The following is a 22,208-nucleotide window of genomic DNA, read 5'->3' on the forward strand; positions in this document are numbered from 1 at the left end:
TGATGGGATAGTTCACCCCCCCAAAAATCTATTATTTATTTACTCACCCTTGTGTCTTTTCAAATGTGAACTTTCTTTCTACTGTGGATCATAGAAGGTTTGGAAGGATGGTAAATGCCATACATGCTTCATGCTGTTTTCCTAACCAATACACAGTATGCAGGCAAGCACGATTTTGTTTGTAGTCGCCTAAATTATCACTGCCTGCCGTGTTCCCTGATGTCAGTTTGGAGGCATTTGCATTGCATTATGGGAAATAGTAACTGGGCTAATGATCTCATAAGTGCACGGCAAATGTGCAGACGATGCACACGGTGTAAATGGTTGAATTTCGCTCAAATGTAAAACTGGTCGGATGGTAGCACGAGATAAGAGGTTTTCAGTTTCTTTCGCTCTCTCCTCCATTCCTTTTTTCGTTTCGTATTGACTAGCTCATGCATATCTTGTTATTTGCCCTCCACTCCATCGACCCATGCTGGTAAATTTAGCACAGCGTGTGTATCGGTGTGTTTGGGAGAGTGTATTTGTATAGACTCTACCTGTACTCTTGTCAAATGGCAAAGGATTATGGGTTTTTACATCATAGACTTCGGTCTACAGCTTCAAATATGAACAGAAAGCCCAATATATGAGGTTAAACTCAAACATTCTAGTTAGAATATTTACTATATTTAAAATCTTGTGGCAGATTAAAACAAATATTTGACTGCAATGCTTAGAAAGTTGAATAAAAACAAATATAAATGTATTTTTTAACTTTCTTTTTTTTATTATTAGTTTACTCCCCACAGGTTGTTTTGTGTTTGTCATGTGGACACAAAGGTCTTAAAGTTCTGCCTTCGTTATTATGCATCATGGTCTGTCTCTAAGATAGATGGTAATTCTGTTATGGCAGCTTTTTCTCGGGCTCTGCTCTCGCTCTTCAAACTCTTAAGCTATTTCAGGTCCTCATAAGGTTAAGAGGATTTTCTCTGCAGGCACTGAATCAATCTCTTCATTTCCCCAGACGCTCTCATGTTGGCAGTAATGGGGATTCAACAGGCACCAGTGGGAAGCAGGATTTGCACCCTGCTCTGGGGTGGCCCGCACAGGGTGAGCATCCCCTGCTGGCTGTGGCTGTGGCTTCTCTGTTATGAAATAGAGCTTTCCTCATGGAAATGTAGATGAAGAAGAAAACAACAACTTGATTTAGTTTTTTTAGAATGCCCTTGACATTAGTAGTATTTAGTTATATTGTCTCTTCATTTGTGAATGACAGTTTTAACCTGCGCTTGTTAACTTGTTTTGTGTTTTTTGGAAATTAAAAATGTGAAATCAAAATGGACCCGCATTTGGAATTGTCATTCAGTTGGCTGAATTGTCACTTGTCCTGTTTAGACCCTAATGCTCTGTTGATTATGCATCATTTATGCCTTTCAAACTTAAATATTTGGTTCTCTGTGATGTGTAGGCTAGTACGTGGTTGTTGTCAAATCTGCTGATTTGTCACCGAAAAACATTATCTAGCCAGCTCACAGGAAATTTTGTTGAAACTAAATGTCTTTTGATATTTAGTATTTTGATAGTGTTATAAACAAATGAAGTCATGTTATTTTCCAGAAGCGCTTCTGAATTTAAAGGGTCATGAAACCCCGTTTCAGCACTGGTTCTCACCACAGTTTTAAAAAAAGTGGGCGTGGTGCGCTGCGGAGTGGAGGGGAAGAGGGAGACAGACAACACACACAGCTTCGGTTTCAGAGTTTCATTTAGCTCCCATCGAGTTAAAAACAAATAAATGCACCGCCATTTGCACTCTGCATCGAAAACATATATATGAACGTGCTGTTGCACCTCTGACAACTTTAGGCTTATTCTGCAGCGTTTACATAAGCCTTTTGTGACCGGTTGCGTCACAGAGCTGTAAAAACGGTTACACTCACTAAGTGAATGAATCGCATTTGTGACGAACTCTTATTACAAAGCAAAAACAAACACTCTCCTTCCTTCGATCCATGAACGTTTCTCTCAGTTAATGTACGCGGTCTCGCAGTCTGACGCGTGGCTTGGTTCTCCGGAGGGGGGCGGTTGGCCGGGTCAGTAACCCGGGCTTAAGTGTGGGATGCCCGGGTTCGGCTGGTCTCTCATAGCAAATCAACACATGCTGTTGTGAATAATTAAGCAAAGGGTCTTCTCATAGGATAAAAACACAGTCTCAAGAATAATTTAATAGACACCAATGCGTCATCGATGTACTATAGTCCATTGCCACGTCACAAATTGTGACGTCAACACGATGTAGATTTTAAGCCCGGTAGATGAAAATAGCGCAAAAAAGCTTAAAATTAGCCAGTTCTCTCCAACAGTTAGAACTATCGAATGCTAAAATTGTCTTCTATGATGTGCAACACAAACGCCTCTGCTAAAATCTCAGAAAAAGTAGTCTGGGGTTTCATGACCCTTTAAAGCTGACAGAGGGACATTATAACAAATTATAGTAATTTATATAGGGAATTTATTATTTATGCAATTTACATCTATTATTGAAAATTTAAAAACATAATTTTGTTACTTATATACGTAATATATGTATACTACTAATATATACACCCATACACTCAATATATACGTGACACTCATTCACATTCATACTAATATATACGTATATGTGTGTGTGTGTGTCTATGTATATGCAGTATATATCTATATATATACATATACATATATATATATATATATACATACATGTCCATATATATATTGCATATAATATATAATATTATTATAAATTATCTAATAATATATAATATTATTATTTAGTTTTTTTACATTAATGTCCAAATATATATTACATTCTGTAAAAAAAAATAAAGAATAGGACAGAAGACTAGGACAGAAAAAAAGACTAGGACAGAAAAAAAAAAGTTTATTGTCGAGAGAATCTTTTTGTGCGCATTGTGTACATTATTCTAAAAAACATGCGTTATAAATTTTCATCAAAATATGATACTTTCTACTGTCTGCTGCTTATGTAAACAAGGTCCTATGAGCAAGAAAATATTATTTTAAAGGGGTCATATGATGCGATTTCAATTTTTCCTTTCTCTTTGGAGTGTTACAAGCTCTTGGTGCATAAAGAAGATCTGTAAAGTTGCAAAGACTAAAGTCTCAAATCCAAAGAGATATTCTTTATAAAAGTTAAGACTTGTGCACGCCCTCCTAAAATGGTTCGTTTAAACATGCCCCCACATGTCTACGCCACTGTGTGGGAAGATTTGCATAACACCACCCAAATGTTTAAGCAAAGAAAGAAGGCGTAACTTTGATTCTCACTGTATATTGTCGCCGCCGCCATGGCGTTTGTGTGTTTCACTGTGAAAGCGAAACTACTTTGTTTGGCCTTCCAAAAGAGGACGATATCGCTTCGTCATGCCTGGAGCTGATCCGTGCTGGTCGCTGAGGAAATACTTCAACTTCGTGCTGTCGATTGCCGGATCGGCTTTCACCTAAAGTCTCAAATCCAAAGAGATATTCTTTATAAAAGTTAAGACTTGTGCACGCCCTCCTAAAATGGTTCGTTTAAACATGCCCCCACATGTCTACGCCACTGTGTGGGAAGATTTGCATAACACCGCCCAAATGTTCACGCAAAGAAATAAGGCGTAACTTTTATTCTTGCTGTAGTATGTTGTGGAGATGCTGTGTGATTAGTTGTGAAAGCGAAACTACTTTGTTTGACCTTTCAAAAGAGGACGATATCCACTTCGTCATGCCTAGAGGTGATTCGTGCTGGTCGATGAGGAAATACATCAACTTCGTGCTGTGGATCGCCGGATCGGCTTTCACCGTGGACGAAGCGGAGTCCAGCCCGGGGTCATCACATGTGGTTGCCGCACGGCTGCCGGCCGCGCCGTTCTCAAGGCCGCCGGCCTAAACGCACTCAAGCCCGCCGTGTGTGACGCTGTGTGACGCATTTTATGGAAGACAAGTTTTCTGAACCTGCAGAGTTTGCATACAATGGGTCTGTGCTCAAAGGCTGTTCTATAAAGTGGGGCAGTTCCAACTTTGCAAGGACAGTCTAGCGCTTCTGACTCACAGATTGTAAGTACATTTTTTATATTTAAAGAATTTCCCACTGATGATTCAAACACGAGTAGCGCTTGTTGTTTGTCGTTTCTCCGATCACAAATGCAGACATGGTTTTATGTTTAAGCGGCGCGATACGCAATGCAACGCAACGCGTTAAAACACAGTATAAGTCATTATAATCAGTAATTATGTCCCCACTGGATGTAACAAATGCCTAGTTTGTAATGGGTTTTTACTGGTTTTGTCTCGCCATGCCGGGAGACAGCATCACAGTGTGTTAAGGGGCGTAACATTTCCGTCACACGCTTGAGATATTCGGCCAATCACAACCCACTGGATAGCTGGCCAATCAGCATACACCTCGCTTTTCAGACCGATGAGCTTTGTAAAAATCGATGTGTTTCAGAAAGGAGGGGCATAGCGGAGCAACAATAATGGACATTATGTGGAAAATAATGTGTTTTTTTAACCTTAAACCACATTAACACATTGCATTACACCAAATACACAACATAATGTTCTTTTTAGCAACGTCATATGACCCTTTTAACAAATAATATGCCCCAATTTTTACAAACCAATCAACTCCAGTCTCACCTTTCATTATGTACTGTTGATTTTTTTTAATAACTTTTAAATGCATAATTTTACAAAGTTAAATGAATCAAAAACTGCCTTTTTTATGTAAAAGATTATTCTTTTTGAGTCCGGGTCTCATTTCTGTCTGTCACCTCATTGACAGAACACAGTAGGCATAACTTCCATTCATCTGTAATTGGTTGGCTCTCCTGCCAGTCCCAGTAGAGGGCGAGTCCTCTACAGGTATTCAGTTCAGGTGCGTCTGAGTCTCAGACCAGGGTTGAAGCAGGAGGCAGAAAGGTTGCTGTTTTGACCAGGTTTGAGGTTCCGGGGGTCTAAAGGAGTCAACAAAGGTCAGAGGTCATGATGAGGAGGTACAGGCAGGTGCCGTGCTCGGAAGCTGACGGGACCTTCATATACAGACACACCTGGGAGAGGAGATCTTTCCTTAGCAGACTTGGTATCTATGTGTGTTTGTTTGTGTGCTATCATGATGATTAATACAAGCCTGCTGCACACCCTTTGTTAGTAAGATTGTTGATGCATTTGTCACTTTGCCATAGAGCTCGGCTCGTTCACCCGCTCTCTTTTGCTATTCTATTTATTTCTCTCCCTCGCAGCATCTCTCTCTTTTTCCGTCTTTCTGAAGTTGGATCAGGTGTTTGAGCTGATAATGGCGGCTCCTTTTCCACATCTCACTTTACAGTCCCTGCACACACACACACACACACGTTCTGTTGGCATATACACATGCATGCACATGCAATCCAGATTTATTATCCATGTTGAACTGGATGAATGAACAATTTCAGCTCTAGCTGGTGAAGGGCTGTCAAGAGCGTGTGTGTGTTGAATATAAGGAGTGTGCGTGTGTTTGTGTGTGTACTGGCTGCTCTGCTGCTCTCAGATTTCTTCTTTGACTTTTTTTAATAATTAATCAGCCCTTCAAACTGTGTGGCATCACACACACACACACAGACTGTAGTTTGCATTGTGCCTTTCATCAGTGCACACATACACATTTCATCCTGACAGCTCATTTTAATATCATACATATGTAGATTCTGAAGTTCTTATTGGCTTAAGTGGGGGAAGTCTGAATGCACGTGTCAGACTGCTTATGTTTCATATCTGTCCGATCTCATTAGGGCCATTCTTGCATTCAGAAACCTCCAGACACAGCGCAGTGAAACGCAACGGAAAGCAGGTGTCACGAGGCACATTTGTAAAAGCTGAACTTTTATCTTTATCTTAACAAACAGTCTTAAAATGTGATGCTATGGCAGATGTTTTTAAAAAACCTGTTAAAATAGAAAAACAGTTGCAAAATCATGCAGACAGATGTAAGAATGGTACCTTAGTTCTGTTTATTTCATTAAATGCACAAATTCAAACTCGCTGCAATCATTTGTGTTCATGCAGACTGAACAGAAAACATACAAAGTTGATTTAAAATGTCAAGGTTGTCCATCTTTCTTTTGTATTTGTAAGACTTCTTCTCTCTTTTCACAGGAGTGTGTGGATGTTGTGGTCCTCTGCGGCCACGCTACAAGCGTCTAGTGGACAACATTTTCCCAGAGGACCCCAAGGTAACATATCACTGAAATAGATGGAAATACAAGGAATTTCTGGAATATTAGAAGAATGGAATGGAATATTCCTGGTTGCCAACTTGTCTGCTAGGCATCCATGTTAAGTGCATTACATCTAGGTTTTGTAATATAATTATACATGAGACATGCACAAAATTGATATAAAAATAAATAATAATTTTAATGTGTGTGTATATATACACTAACGTTCAAATGTTTGGCATCAGAACGATTTTTAATGTTTTTAAAGGAATTTCTTATGCTCATCAAAGCTGCATTTATTTGATAAAAAATACAGGAAAAATTCTTTATATTGTGAAATATTATTATGATAAACTAATGTTTTTCTATTTTAATATACATTAAAATTAGGGATGCACCGATATGAAAATTTTGGCCGATACCGATAACCGATTATTCTTTATTTTTGAAAGCCGATAACCGATATGTTGGCCGATAAATCTATATCCAAATTGTTATATACTTTTTGAGAGCCTGATTACAAAAAAGGTCTCATCATTAAAAGCCACATCCCAAACACTTCAACATAAGCAGCCTAGTTTGAACGGTGTACGTTTAAAAAATATTTTTACTCTCCCATTACCAAATTTAGTCATAAAAAAGTCTTACAAATAAATAAAATAATGCAGAAATAATGCAAACAAGTCACTGAATTTATTCCTGTGATGCAAAACTTTTTCAATTTTCAGCATCATTACTCCAGTCTTCAGTGTCACATGATCCTTCAGAAATCCTTCTAATATGCTGATTTTTTATCAGTGCTGGAAACTCTTGTGCTGGTTAATATGTTTTTTTTTTGGAACCTGTGATACTTTTTTTTCAGGATTCTTTGATGAATAAAAAGAAGAGCATTTATTTAAAATAAAAATTTTTTCTAACAATATACACTACAGTTCAAAAGTTTGGGGTCAGTAAATTTGTATTATTTCTTTTATTTTTTTACTCTATTTTTGATCAAATAAATGCAGCCTTGATGAGCTTAAGAGACTTCTCTAAAAAACATTACAAGATCCCAAACTTTTGAACGGTACTATATATATATATATATATATATATATATATATATATACACACACACACACACATACATAAAATTAGATTTAGATTTAGTAATTACATTTTTTCAAGTATTTTTATTCTATTTTTAATCTGTAAAATCTTAAAATTTACTCAAATTTTTGAAAATGTTTTAATTTTCTATTTGACAGGATTATTCATAGGTTTTGTAATTGATAGAATCTTCTTCATTGGCTAAGCAATGGATATTAGCCATTATTTTAAAATGGCCAAAATGATGGCCTGATCAATATCTTACTGTATCATCTGTATTTACACACACACACACACATAATTTGATATACTAATTATTCAGTAACTATTTAATAACATTACACTATGAAATATTAAAATTCAGTCAAATATTTGATAGTTTGAAATGTATTTTCACTTTCCATTTGATAAGACTATCATAAATTTTGTAACTGATAGAATCTTGTTCATTGGCAAGCAATGGATACTAGCCGTTAATCTTAAAATGGCTGAAATATTGGCCTGATCAATATCTCACTGTATCATCTGCATTTTAAACAGTTCTATAGATTAATTTATGGGGACGCAGTAGAATTCTGCAGTCAACAAGTCTTGCTCATTTACATATGTTTTTGACAGATGCTTTAAATAAATGCTTCTTTAAATACCATCTTTATATCAGAGTTCATGCACTGGGATTCAGACACATTCAAGTTCAAGTGCTGTGATCAAAATATATTCTTATCGGCTCTTCCTGTCCTCAAAGACCAGCTAAAGTAAATGCCATGCATAATAAGGAAGAAGCTGCTTGGACTATCAATCTCAATTTAAAGCACCGTTGACTAGCAGCTGTTGCTCGTTATTCATATTGTTGAAGAGAAGTGTCTTGGCAATGTTATTATCAAAATCTATTATCAATGCTTTAATTTTGACCTTTGACCTGTTCAGCAGTTTTTGAGAATGTGATATACACCAAAACACTGGGAAGGTTTTTAACCTTGCTGTAACTCCATATTCATCACATTGACATTTAGCTCTGTTAATTAGAGGGACACACACACACACAATTGTTTTCTCTGAAGGCTAAGTGTGAGTAATATTCTCATGAGATGGTGTGACTGTTTCCACCGACACACACACACACACACAGCGAGATAGATTCCCTACAGCCATGTTATGTACCGTACATTAAAATCGTGTTAAGTTAATTAGCACTTTGAGAGCTTCAGGAGTTTATTTCTCTTAAGGGATTCTCGGTAAGAGTGATTTTCTGACGCTTTCTGTTGAATAACACTTCTTATATTCAGTAGAAACTATTCACTGTAAATATTCTACTCAGTCTTAAAAACTCAAAGATTTTAATACTTTCAAATAATATTTTTACTTCAAATATTTTTACTAAGAAATCGCTAGGTACAATTACAAACCAAAGTAGTCCAGAATAAACTGCTAATAATAGTCCAAGATTATTGCAGAAAGTGACAGTTTCTGGTAAAGAGGCACATTTTCTTGTAAAGTTCCAGTCAAATCCTATTTGTATTTTACAATTTATAGCTTTTTTTCCCCCTCAGGATGGACTAGTGAAATCTGATATGGAAAAGCTGACTTTTTATGCAGTGTCAGCCCCAGAAAAGTTGGACCGTATCGGAGCGTACCTGGCCGAACGCCTTAGCAGAGATGTGGTACGACATCGCTATGGGTAAGATACGCATGATTACAACCATACACACAATTATTTCCCACATCGCTTTAGTGCCAATGCAGAATTACCTTTGACATACCTGCCATTAATGAGTGAAATTTTAAGTATATTGACCATAAATATTTTTACTGGCCATAAGATTGTTCCTGTTTTGCATTATTATTATTTTTTGTTTGTGTTTGTTTTTTCTTTTCTATGATAATTATATTTTTGTCCATATGACAACTGATGTTATTGTGTTAAAGGGTTAGTTCACCCCAAAATTCTGTCATTAATTACTCACCCTCATGTCGTTCTAAACCAGTAAGACCTTCGTTTATCTTCGGAACACAAATTAAGATGTTTTTGATTAATTCTGAGAGCTCCCTGACCCTCCCATAGACAGCAATGTAATTACCACGATCAAGGTCCAGAAACATAGCAAGGAGATTGGTAAAATAATCCATGTGACAGCAGGGGTTCAACCGTAATTTTACGAAGAATGTTCAGTATCCACTGAACGTAAACAGCGTATGCTATTCTGTGTCAGCTCCGTCACATTGATACGTTTCCTACGTTGTTTACGCTTTGATTTGAACGAAAACAACGTATCTGCATGACGCATCTGACACAGAATAGCATACGCTGTTTACGTTCAGTGGATACTCTCCAAAATGGCACCAGGGTGACCTGGAGGAGACGAATTGTTGAATAACGTCGTTATTTTTGTTTTCTTTGCGCACAAAAATATTCTCGTAGCTTCATAAAATTATGGTTGAACCCCTGCTGTCACATGGATTATTTTACCGATCTCCTTGCTACGTTTCTGGACCTTGATCGTGGTAATTACATTGCTGTCTATGGGAGGGTCAGAGAGCTCTCAGAATTCATCAAAAATATCTTAATTTGTATTCCGAAGATGAACGGAGGTCTTACGGGTTTAGAACGACATGAAGGTGAGTAATTAATGACAGAATTTTTGGGTGAACTAACTCTTTAATAAAGACCTATTTAGCTTTTGTTCCTCATATTTTGTTTTTGGTATCTTAATTTGATAAATATTCTGCATATGTGTTTTGGATTAAAAAATAGTGATATGATAGAAAAATGTATGATGATAATTTGTACATGGAGGTCAAAAGAAGATGGCCAAGCTGTCACTTCAGATCAAACCGTTGTTCTTACAGTTTTATTATTTATTTTATTTCTTACTATTTTGTTATTTTCTTACAGTTGTATTATTTTCTTTTCTTTTCTTACACTTTTAATTTTACGTACTGTTTGGAGTACAAATATGTTCAGTATGTTCAAGTGTTCATTTTGGCCCTTGATTCTTGGTGTGTGTGTGCAGGTACGTGGTAATAGCGATGGAGGCATTGGATCAGTTGTTAATGGCATGTCATTCCCAGAGTATCAAGCCATTTGTGGAGAGCTTCTTACACATGGTAGCCAAACTGCTGGAATCCAGAGAACCTGATTTGCAAGTGCTGGGCACCAACTCCGTAAGATTGTGTGTGTGTGTGAATGAACAAACCAGCGAATGCAATCCTACACTCTTAAAAAATAAAGGTGCTTCAAAAGGTTCTTCTATGGCAGTGGTTCCCAAACCTGTCCTGGAGGAACCCCTGCCCTGCACATTTTGTGTATGTCTCCCTAATCAGACACACCCAATTTAGTTCTTGCAGTCTCTATTAAAGAGCTGATGAGTGGAATCAGGTGTGTTAGATAAGGGAGACATACAAAAGGTGCAGGGCAGGGGGTCCTCCAGGACAGGTTTGGGAACCACTGTTCCTATGGCATTGCTGTGAAGAACCTTTTTTTTTCATTTTTGGTTCCACAAAGAACCATTCAGTCAAAGATTCTTTAAAGAACCATCTCTTTCTTACCTTTTTATAATCCGAAGAACCTTCTTTCGTCACAAATAACCTTTTGTGAAACAGAAAGGTTCTTCAGATGTTAAAGGTTCTTTATGGAACCATTTAGACAAAGAAGATTCTTCTATGGCATCGTGAAGCACCTTTATTTTTAAGAGTTTAAATCTTTGCAGGAGATGCGAGAGGTTCAGGTGGAAGATGAGAAATGGCTTTGACTGTTATTCTGCCATTTATATTATGGTGCTTTTTTCCCCTTTAATTCTCTCTTGCGCAGTCTCTCTCTGCTCACTCAATTTTCTGCTGTATTATTCCTCATCTGGGTTTTTCAAATATGTTCCCAGCGTATCTGAAGCGTTGCAAATATTCTGCTGCATTGAATTGTTTAGGTGTTTTAAACATCACATCATCTATTGCAGGCCGAAACTACATTTCTCAGTCAAGCTGCGTAAACTAACATATTATTTAATATCCTTGCAAAAGCAGGTCACTCGGAAATCATCACGGTATTGACTGCTTGAGTGTATTAGCATAGGATTGCCCACATCATTTAGCATTTAGAAACTTTCCAAACAGAAGCTAGTGAAAACAGAATTTGATTAATGCATGTTTAATTCTGAGGGTCAGACAACAGGTGAATATGGTCCTGTAAAACTGAATTATGACTGTTTTTAATGGACTTTAGTGAAATAAAATGCTACAAATATCAAATATGTACCCTTACAGACAATGATTCACACATGCTGTATGCACTTGAACACACACTCTTGCTTCTCTAATGAGATGTCACACTTCTCTGGCTGATATCAGTAACTTCCTCTGCACATCATGGGAGCGGAATATCGCCTTCACACCTTTGCATGGGAGTGTTTTTGAATATGTTATTGTGTGAGAAAAGATTGGGTGTGGTTGTGTTTTTCTGACATAATTATTGTGAGTGTGTTTTTTTCAATTGTAGTTTGTGAAGTTTGCAAACATTGAGGAGGATACGCCATCTTACCATCGCAGATATGACTTTTTCGTCTCTCAGTTCAGTGCCATGTGTCACTCCACACACGAGGACCCTGAAACTCGCAGCAGGTGTGTGCATTAGTTTGTGTCTGTGGTTATTTCATGTTGGGCTGTCAATAGAAAAAAAATACTAATAAGATACTTATTATAATATAATATACAACCCCAATTCCAGAGAAGTTTGGACATTTTGTAAAATGCAGTAAAATCAAAAATCTGTGATTTGTTAATTCTCTTTAACTTTTATTTAATTGACAAAAGTGCAAAGAAAAGATTTCCAAAGTTTTCACTGACCAACGAAAATGGATTTTGTAAATATGAACAAATGTTGTTTTTGACGGCTGCAACACATTCCAAAAAAAGTTAGGACCGAGGCAAAATAAAAGTGAAAAGGTTATAGAATATCCATGTTAAATTGTTTTGAAACAGTTCACAGTAAGCAGGTGAATTGGTAATAGGTCAATGTATCATGTTTGGGTATAAAAGGAGCATCTCAGTCTTTTGCAAGCAAAGCTGGATCATGGCTCATCACTTTGTGCCAAATTTCAAGAGAGAAGTGTCAAACAAATCAAAAATCACATTTCGCAATGCAAAATTGCAAAGAATTTTGGTCTTTCACAAACTACTACACGTAATATTGTGAAAAGATTCACAAGTAAAATCACAGTACATGTAGGGCAAGGCAGGAAACCTCAGTTGAATTTGCTTGACCTTTGAGCCCGCAAATGGCATTGCATAAGAAACTGTTATGCTGCGGTGTTAAATATAGCCACATGGGCTCAGGAGTACTTCAGAAAACCACTATCATTTACCAAAGTCTGCTGCTGCATCAAGACATGCAACTTGAATATCTGTTACTCTAGGAAAAAGCTATACATCAATTCTATGCAGTGATGCTGCTGGGTTCTCTGGGCCAGACCTCTCAGATAGTCCAAAAAAACAGTGAGAATGTGCGTTGTACTCAGATGAGTCCACATTTCAACTTGTTTCTGGGAAAAATGGATTTCGAGTTCTCAGTCCCAAAGACCAAAGGGACCATCCAGACGTTCATTAGTGACAGAAGCAAAGGCAAACGTCTGTCATGGTATGGGGCTGCAGCAGAGCAAACAGCATGGGTGACTGGCTTATGTGCGAAGGTACTATTGACATGGAGGCATATATTGGGATTGTACAGAGATATATACTGCTATCAAGATGATGTCTTTCATGGGAAGTCCATGGTTATTAGATCAAGACAATGCCAGCTCTCATTCTGCATGTGCTACAACAGCGTGGATTCGTAGAGACAGAGTGAATGTGATAGACTGGCCTACCTGCAGTCCAGATCTGACTCCAATTGAAAATGTATGACCGGTCATGAAAAGGAGAATCAGACAACGACGATCACAGACTGCTGAGCTTCTGAAGTCTTGTATCAAGCGAGACTGGACAAAACTTTGCTTGCAAAACTTAAAAAATGTGTATTCTCAATTCCCAAACAGTGAAACATTGCAATTAAAAGGAAGGTTGATGTGACACAGTTAAACGTGCTTCTGTCCCAACTTTTTTGGAGTGTGTTGCAGTCTTCCAGCCATCAAAAATCTAAATTTGTTCATATTTACAAAATACATTTATGTTGGTCAGTGAAAACTTTGGAAATTTTTCTTTGTACTTTTGTGAATTAAATAAAAGTTAAACAGAATGAACAAATCACAGATTATTGGTTTTACTGCATTTTACAAAATGTCCCAACTTCTCTGGAATTTGGGTTGTAATATAAATGTATGCATAACAATATTGTGTGTTTGCATTACAAAAGGTTCCTACTTCAAAAAATGCTGTTCTTTTGAAATTTCTTGAACTGTCATTAAAGAGTCCTGAAATCATGGTAAAGCAGCACAACTGTTTACAACATTGAGAATACTAAGAAATGGAACTTCAGCACAAAATCAGCATATTAGAATGATTTCCGAAAGATCATGTGACAATGAAGACTGGAGTAATGATGCTGAAAATTCAGCTTTGCCGTCACATGAATAAATTAAAGTATATTAAAATAGAAAACAGTTATTTTAAATTGTAATTTGTAAAAATAACTGTTGATACATTTTTATGCATTTTTGCAGTATTTTATTTAGTATTTGATATATATTCTCCCCCTAAAATGCATTTATTTATTTATTTTTTCAATTTAATTTAATAAATAAATTAACTAATTAAGGAAAGAAAACAAGTACATATTTAACAAAGTTTTTCTCCACTAGGCCAAAAATCTATATGTGGATTGTGAAGTCATTATTGAGACAAGGTCTATAGCGTCATTTGTTTCCAGCTGCCAACTGTGTTAGTAATGCAGTCAGATTCCTATAGTTAAAATATTACTTATTCAAATTACGTATTCAAATACATTTGGGACCACTATAAGTATTTAAGTATTGACACTAATTATGTGTGCATTATTTAGCGTTCATTTATTAAGTGTGTTTAACATATTCTTGCTGTAGGATCCGTGTAGCAGGCATTAAAGGTCTCCAGGGTGTCGTCAGAAAGACTGTGAATGATGAACTGCAGGCAATCATCTGGGAACCTCAACACATGGATAAACTCATCCCCTCCATGCTTTTCAACATGCAAGATAATGAGGACTCCGAGAGGTACAGTACACATACACACACGCACACTTGAGAAGGCAAAATCATTTAATTTTTGATGCTCAAGGTGATATTTGCTGTTCAGTGAGTTCTTTATGTTTTTTTTATTCTGTGCCATGCACTGAATAAAACCACCATAACACCACCAAGCACACGGAGAGGCAGGGAGGAAGATTTTCTTGATAAAAGAGCTTTGGAGGTCCACATGTAGAGGGCAATCAAGGATATCTGATTCCTTTAAGGTTGTGTGTGTTTGTGTGAGAATAAAACGTGAGTGTTTCTCAGATAAGGGCCCCTGTGTGCACAGAATACTTAAGTTTAATTGCCTGTTTGTGTTTTTGAGTACGGGAACATCAATCATACCCTTCTGCCCTATAATCAGGAGCTGAAATCCGATCAGGTGCATCGATCAGTGATTAAGGTTGCAAACACAAACCTGGGCATGCGTTTGATTGATGTGTGTAAGCTGGTCGGGAATGACATCTGACCTGCTAATGTAACAGCAGATGCTTTTCTCATCTCTCTGAATATATTAAAATGGTATTTTTAAATGTTTCATTTCATCAATTAATTCTTTACTGTAATTATTTTCTAGTGCATAATCTGCATAAACTACTATACTATTCATACTATTTTTGTAGTATACCTTTCACAATATGCGTGCATAGAATTAACAGACTAACTACATTAGCTCAAATGTACAATATGCATACTGCTCTGAGTGCTCTGTCCTACAATGCATTGCATTGAACTTGTCAAATAATTCTGTATTAACCATGATTTGACAACAAAAACTTTTAATTGACTTCTTATTTATATTTTACATAAAATTAGATTAAAATGCAAGTTGTTTGGCTGTCAGCGTTTTATCATACATAAGCTTGAAAAAAAAATCTGGAAAAAAAAGGGATTCCAATGATATTGTTCTTGTGTGTCACTATTGTTATAGCTGTGTTTTTTTTTTTGATAAAAACTGGGATTGCGATATAAAAAAAAATCTTAAGATTCACTGTTCTTGTCTGTAGCACTGCACAATTTGGCAAAATTTGTGGTTTATATATCAATATAACTAAAAATAATTATAATACCTATTACTATTGTAATATTTCAAACTGAGCTGCTCTGAAATAGAGAAAACACTGGATCATGAGCTGCTTGCGTGTAAAAAAAAACAGTGCTGCGCTTCACTCTGAAACATGCAGCACATATATTTTTCTTTTTTTATAATTAAATTGCAGCCTTTGTGATTTGATAATCGCACTAAGCCATTTCACGATTTTGGTTTTATTTGGGTAAATCGTGCAGCTCTAAATCATTATAGTTATCGTCCTTTGTGTGAACGGCCCTGTGTTGTAAAGTAATGTGACAGCATTCAGTTTATAACCTACTGCATACTTTACAAACTCTTTATTGAAAAATAGCAGGAAATATACAGTATATACTGTGAAGCAAGCAGTGTGCAACTAGTCCTTTACAAAACATAGCCACTATTTGTGGTTGCGGTGCTTTAATTTATAGCACTCTGATTAGATTGAATATGTTGCTATTATTGGCTCCAGAAAACACATACACACTTACACACAGCTGATGAGTGTGTGCGTGTGCATAGTTGTATGCTTATTGCAGTTTTTCAAGGTCGTCAGATTCTGTTAATTGCTTTCCATGGGCTGTCGGTGAGCCGAAGGGACAAAGAGTGTGTGTGTGTGAGCAAGAGAGAGGTGGCTGGGTTTCTTCCTAAAAGGAAGAATGCATCCTTGACATTCCTTAATGCATAATTTAATACACTTGTGTGTTTGACATCAGAATGCAGAATGTGAAACCACACACATTCTGACCAATGTTCTAAAAAGGTTCCACAAACGACAGTTTAGTACATTACACTTACACTTGTGTGTATGTTTTTCTCTCTCTCAGGGCTGGAGAGGAAAATCCAGCTTCACTGGCGGAGAGTTGCTTTCGAGAGTTGCTGGGTCGTGCTGCTTACGGCAACATGAACAACGCCGTTCATCCTGTACTGGTGTAAGTACCATTGTCATGCCTAGGCACCATTATCCAGTGCTATTGTTTGAATTGTCACTTTGGCAACAGCAGTGGTTCACTCAATATCCGCTTGTTAAGTCGTGATGCAAGGAATGCTGTTTCCGTGTCCAAGCCTCTACTTGTTTCATTTGAGAATACTCAACCGCCGTTCATGAGCTCATGTTACACATTTAAGCATTTAAAAACTCCAAGACACAAATATTTTAATGATTTATAAAAGATGAATCAGTCTCTGGCCATCTGAGATTTTGGTATAGAGATAAAGGTTAGGTTTATAATAGGTTTGTTGTTTTCTTGTGCTATCTGATAAAGTGTTTGGACCAAAATGAACAGGTTTTGACTTTAAGCTGAGGGTTTTGTACTGGGCTTGTTGCAATGGTAGTAGCATTACATTGTGATCAGGGTACCATGATCCTTAATTTTTAAAACGCACACTTCTAGACCGGGAGCTATTGTGTCGTTACTATTGCAGTTGAAAGTTTATTTTTATAACTTTCATTTTTTGTTGCTATGGGAACCCCAGTATCATGGGATTCACTTTTGATAGGCTTTGATTTAGTTATTTGGCTGAAAATTTATTTATGCTGAGGTGCGGAATCATTGACCGTACCATTAATGATTAATTAGCACTTTTATACAATTACAAATTTTAATATAGCCACCATTAAATGTTTATATTTCAACAAATAATTGGAGTAGACACATAATTATATAATTTAAAAGCTGATATTAAAACTGCATATACGTATATGCAGTGTAAATGGTTTTTATACAACTCAGGTTTTATTTGAGTTATCGTTGAGTATTTTTTTTTTGTATATGTGTGTATATATATATATATATATATATATATAAATGGACACTTTAATTTTGTTTTGGAGTTTCTAGTGAGTGATGTGATGTGAGTTTAGTTTTATAATTATTTTTGTGCTTTGGAAGAATATTTATGAGCTTGTCATTTCCTCCAAAATGTTGTCACACACTTCACACCAAAGCTTTTACATGCCCTAACTGTTTTATTGTAGTTATGGTAAATGAATATAAATTCCATAATCAATGCATTTTATTCTAAAATCATGCATTGATGCAATATGCACCCTTAAACATGAACTTTTATCCTTCAAATCACACTGCCTGAGCTGTGCTGAATACCTGCACGTTAAAGGCAGGTACAGATATCTGCGAAATATTGGTAATGTACCATTTCAAGTCTGTGATATTTCATATAACCCTGTAACACACACACACAAACGCGCAGGCTACAATGTGTGGCTGTTTCAGCTTTTCAAGGATGTCAGTTTCCATTAATCGCTTTTCAGGGTTGACTGTGAGCGGAGATTGCAAGAGAAAATTGAAAGCAGACAATATAATGTTTTTTTTTTAGCATCATAGATCAGTTGTTGTATGATCTTGATGAGCTCTAGTCTTAAATATGCAGTGCATACTCATGCGAAGGGTGCCAGAGCTTTTTGAGACACGCAGATGTTTTCAGACAAACACACAGCGCTGTGTTAGCCTGCGAGCTCAGGTGTCCAGACGCTGCTGCTGCTGCTGTCACCCGCTCGTCTGCTTCCTCTCACGCTGTGGGCATGATGGGATTCATTCATTCCAGTCTCAACACAAACATCATGCAGAAAATGTAAGCAGCGCCCAGATGGCTCTGTTTTGTGTTAAAGGAATTGTTGTGATCTGAATCCAGCTGTTCTGCGCTTGATTTATATGTTAAATGGATTACAGATGCAAATACGTGTCTCTGTTTGCACACTGACTCTGCAGCCTAGTGACTTTCTAGTCTATTGACACTGAATATTACCATTCATGTTTTTTCCCCGATTTCACATCTTCAGAAATTAAAGTATTCCATAATTTTCAGCATCAACAATACCATTATTATTTATTCAATTATAAAATTACAAATCAAAAGGATTTAGGTGGAATTTGTACTCTGGTATTACTTTATTATATTACTGTGCATAATAATTACACATTATAAAATGCATAGTTCCGGTCCTTGATTCTGATTGGCTGAGCCACGTTCAAAGCTGTTGTAAATTACTCTACAAACATATACCTTTGCTTACGTTTGTGTGTTGCTTGGCAAACACTTTGTTGCAATTGAATGAAATTCAATTATGAATAAAATTAAAAGGATTTAGGTGGAATTTGTACTCTGGTATTACTTTATTATATTACTGTGCATAATAATTACACATTATAAAATGCATAGTTCCGGTCCTTGATTCTGATTGGCTGAGCCACGTTCAAAGCTGTTGTAAATTACTCTACAAACATATACCTTTGCTTACGTTTGTGTGTTGCTTGGCAAACACTTTGTTGCAACCACAACCGATTCTGAGGAACTACATTGTTTGGCGGAAGAATAATGATTTTATTAATATCATTACACTTTATTTTGCTCTGTTTTATTTTGTGAAACCTAGCTACGTATATGGAATAACCGTTTTATAAAAGCAATAAACCCTGTGAAGCTGTGGTTTACAGTGAATTTATAACTTATAATATAGTTATAAATTCACTGTAAACCACAGCTTCTTGGGGCTTATTGCTTTTAACATTTTAAGCTGTTTATAAGCAAACATTGGATACTGATTTTTTTTTTCTGCTCTACAAAAAGAAAGAAATAACCATATTTTAATTTAGCAGCGTTCCAAATTAAATAGACTACATGGACAGATGATATTAGATTAAAAACGCTCACATAATTTTCCAGTGTTGTGTTGGTGAAAAGTATTCATCTCAATGTGAATGAATTAAGCAAACTTTCATTTTACAAATTAAAATTAATTGCATGCATGATAAAATGTGCAAGAATTGTATCAACTTATTTTAATTAAATTGGACAAGCTGCAAAAAAACATTTTAGAGTCTATATTACAGAAGTAGACAGTGCACAATGAATACAGTATTGATTATTTCTCATGCGGCTGGAATTAGTTTAGCAGTATTAAATATTAAAGTACAAATATATATTATAAATGAATAGATCCCTTTATCTAAAGAACCTGCAGGTGAATTTTCGGCTATACTTGTGACTGCACTCATAATTCAGTACTCATTTTCTATCATGCTTAACATCTCTTAACTTTAGTAAGGTCTCCATAACCTGTCCTCTCGTGGCTTATTTCTTGAATATGCCATCATATCATAGCTTTTTTTCCCCTCCATTAGCACTAATGTTCTCCTGATTCATGCGGCGCACATCCAGGCAAGTCTAGAGGAACATTGAAGTCATTTCCAGGTCATTTTATAAGCAAGTAAATGGTCTAATGATGACTATATCATTACGACACAGAATGTTTCATGCAGTTAAACCACACAAAAAAAAAGATTTTATATTGCACTGAATTGTGATTTAAATATTGAAATTTCTAATATAATTATAATACTTTCAAATAATTTTTAATGATTTCTGGAGGATCATGTGACACTGAAGCTTGGAGTAATGATGCTGAAAATTCAGCTTCGCCATCACTGGAATAAATTACATTTTAAAATATATCAAAACAGTTATTTTAATAATATTTCTCATTATTACTGTTTTACTGTATTTTTGGTCAAATTAATGCAGCCTTTGTGAGCAGAAGAAACTTCTTTCAAAGACATGAAAAAATCTTGATTGTTAAAAGCTTTTGACCGGTATTGTATCTTCACTTCTAAATTAACAATGAAGAAATTAGAGCATATGTGTTAACCCTTAGTATTACAAAGATATTAGCATTTCTGACCTTTAGGGACGCGATGTGGAAAATTTTGAATAGGTACATCAAAAGTAGGTCAGTACACCTAAATCAAAACGCCATATGGACAAGTGTCTTTGAATATTAAATTGCAAAAATACTATTTAAATATGAATCCTGCATGTTCAGTGTGTGAATAAATGGTGCAGATGCGCAGTTTCGTTTACTGCACACATACTGAAGCGCGGATGACGCTCGCAGTGTTTTCAGCTTCTGCCGCCTTAATATGAGTACATGAACACATGAACATAATCTCTAGAATTGATCTTCATAAGCATTTTACCATTTCTTTTGAGAAAAACTATCATCATACCAACAGTGACAGAAATGTTACTTAATGTAATGATAGTACAAATACTAATAAAATTATTATTAAAACATTATTTAGCAGAAAAATTGTCTACCAGAATGTATTTATCAGAAAAATGTAAATTTTTATTTTTTAAATAAAATCATTCATTAATAATGCTTTTGATTAGTAATATTTAAAGAAACCATTAAAATAGAATCCAGAAAATTATTGGAAAACAGAATTTGGTAAAAATAAAACTGAATTGGAGTAAAAAATAAAGCATTTCATAGGTCCTTAAAATTTTCATTTTTGTTAAACTTTTAATAAATTGCTGTTTAATATTGTAAGTTTCATGATTTCTATTAAATAGACATGCTTTTTAATGAATAACATTTAATTTAACCATTAAAAAGAGTACAAAAATTAAAAAACAGAATCCAGAAAAGTGAAAATAGAAAAAAATGAATTTGTTGAATACATGCTGAATACAAGCTCTGTACTGTAGGTCAGTCTGTCAGTGAGTTTAATGGCGGCTGAAGGTGAAACTTTAGATTCAGAGTTGAAGACGAGCGGCTTTGACATTGGCGTCGTTTGTAAATGAGCAGTTCTTGGTTTGACTGCTCTGACCTGGTCTGCCTTAAAATTTTCATTTTTGTTAAACTTTTAATAAATTGATTTTTAATATTGTAAGTTTCATGATTTCTATTAAATAGACATGCTTTTTAATGAATAACATTTAATTTAACCATTAAAAAGAGTACAAAAATTAAAAAACAGAATCCAGAAAAGTGAAAATAGAAAAAAATGAATTTGTTGAATACATGCTGAATACAAGCTCTGTACTGTAGGTCAGTCTGTCAGTGAGTTTAATGGCGGCTGAAGGTGAAACTTTAGATTCAGAGTTGAAGACGAGCGGCTTTGACATTGGCGTCGTTTGTAAATGAGCAGTTCTTGGTTTGACTGCTCTGACCTGGTCTTCATCTGTAGCTTATTAGCATCACAATTCAGACACATGCAGCCATATGCAGCATGCGCGCGCGCGCGTGTGTGTGTGTGTGTGTGTGTGTGTGTGTGTGTGTGCGGACACTCACAGGGCTCATTAGTGAGACTGTTTTGGCTCATCTCCGTCATTGGCCAATTAGCGCTGAGTGAGATGTCTGTAAAAAGAGAATATCAAAGCACCAAGGGGCTCTCAAGCACGTCTCTTTCTCTATCACACCGCCTCACCTTCTCCATCACATCTCTTCGTCTCTCATGTCTCGCTCTCTCCTGATTACCGTGCGCTGTGTGATCTGTATTTATTAAACTTGTGTGAGGTTTTGAGGGAACGTTGCGCTCCAGGGCAGATATCTGTACCTCTGATAACACATAAAGCTGGTGTTTGGGGAGACAGACAGACAGCGAGAGCGTTTTTTGGGTGGAGGGGATTTCAGGCGTTCTAAAAATAGCTTGCATCGAATGGGGGGTGAGATCAGACTGACGTTACCATGGCGACAGCAGGAAGGGAGACGATGGTGGCATAGAGGTTTTAGAGTTAGATCAGACTGCGGAAAAGAGGAGAGATAAAGGTGTGGAAACAGGATTTGTGATGTGGCGAAGGAATGCTCAAGTTTTCCGCATCACAGCTGCTGTTGAGTGG

The 22,208-nt window shown here is 36.2% G+C and overlaps 1 protein-coding gene across 1 annotated transcript in view; it reads left to right on the plus strand.

The window, feature by feature from the left end:
* efr3a (EFR3 homolog A (S. cerevisiae)) overlaps nt 1-22,208 on the plus strand; it is a 38,135-nt gene that overhangs the window by 1,399 nt on the left and 14,528 nt on the right. Inside the window, exons 2-7 of the mRNA XM_016255590.1 lie at nt 6,157-6,233; nt 8,858-8,985; nt 10,319-10,469; nt 11,797-11,918; nt 14,333-14,482; nt 16,394-16,498. Coding sequence (XP_016111076.1) covers nt 6,157-6,233; nt 8,858-8,985; nt 10,319-10,469; nt 11,797-11,918; nt 14,333-14,482; nt 16,394-16,498 — 733 coding nt within the window. The remainder of the gene's footprint in view (nt 1-6,156; nt 6,234-8,857; nt 8,986-10,318; nt 10,470-11,796; nt 11,919-14,332; nt 14,483-16,393; nt 16,499-22,208) is intronic.

This window comes from Sinocyclocheilus grahami, unplaced genomic scaffold, assembly GCF_001515645.1.
Source record: "Sinocyclocheilus grahami isolate Dianchi unplaced genomic scaffold, SAMN03320097.WGS_v1.1 scaffold1350.1, whole genome shotgun sequence".
Lineage (NCBI taxonomy): Eukaryota > Metazoa > Chordata > Actinopteri > Cypriniformes > Cyprinidae > Sinocyclocheilus > Sinocyclocheilus grahami.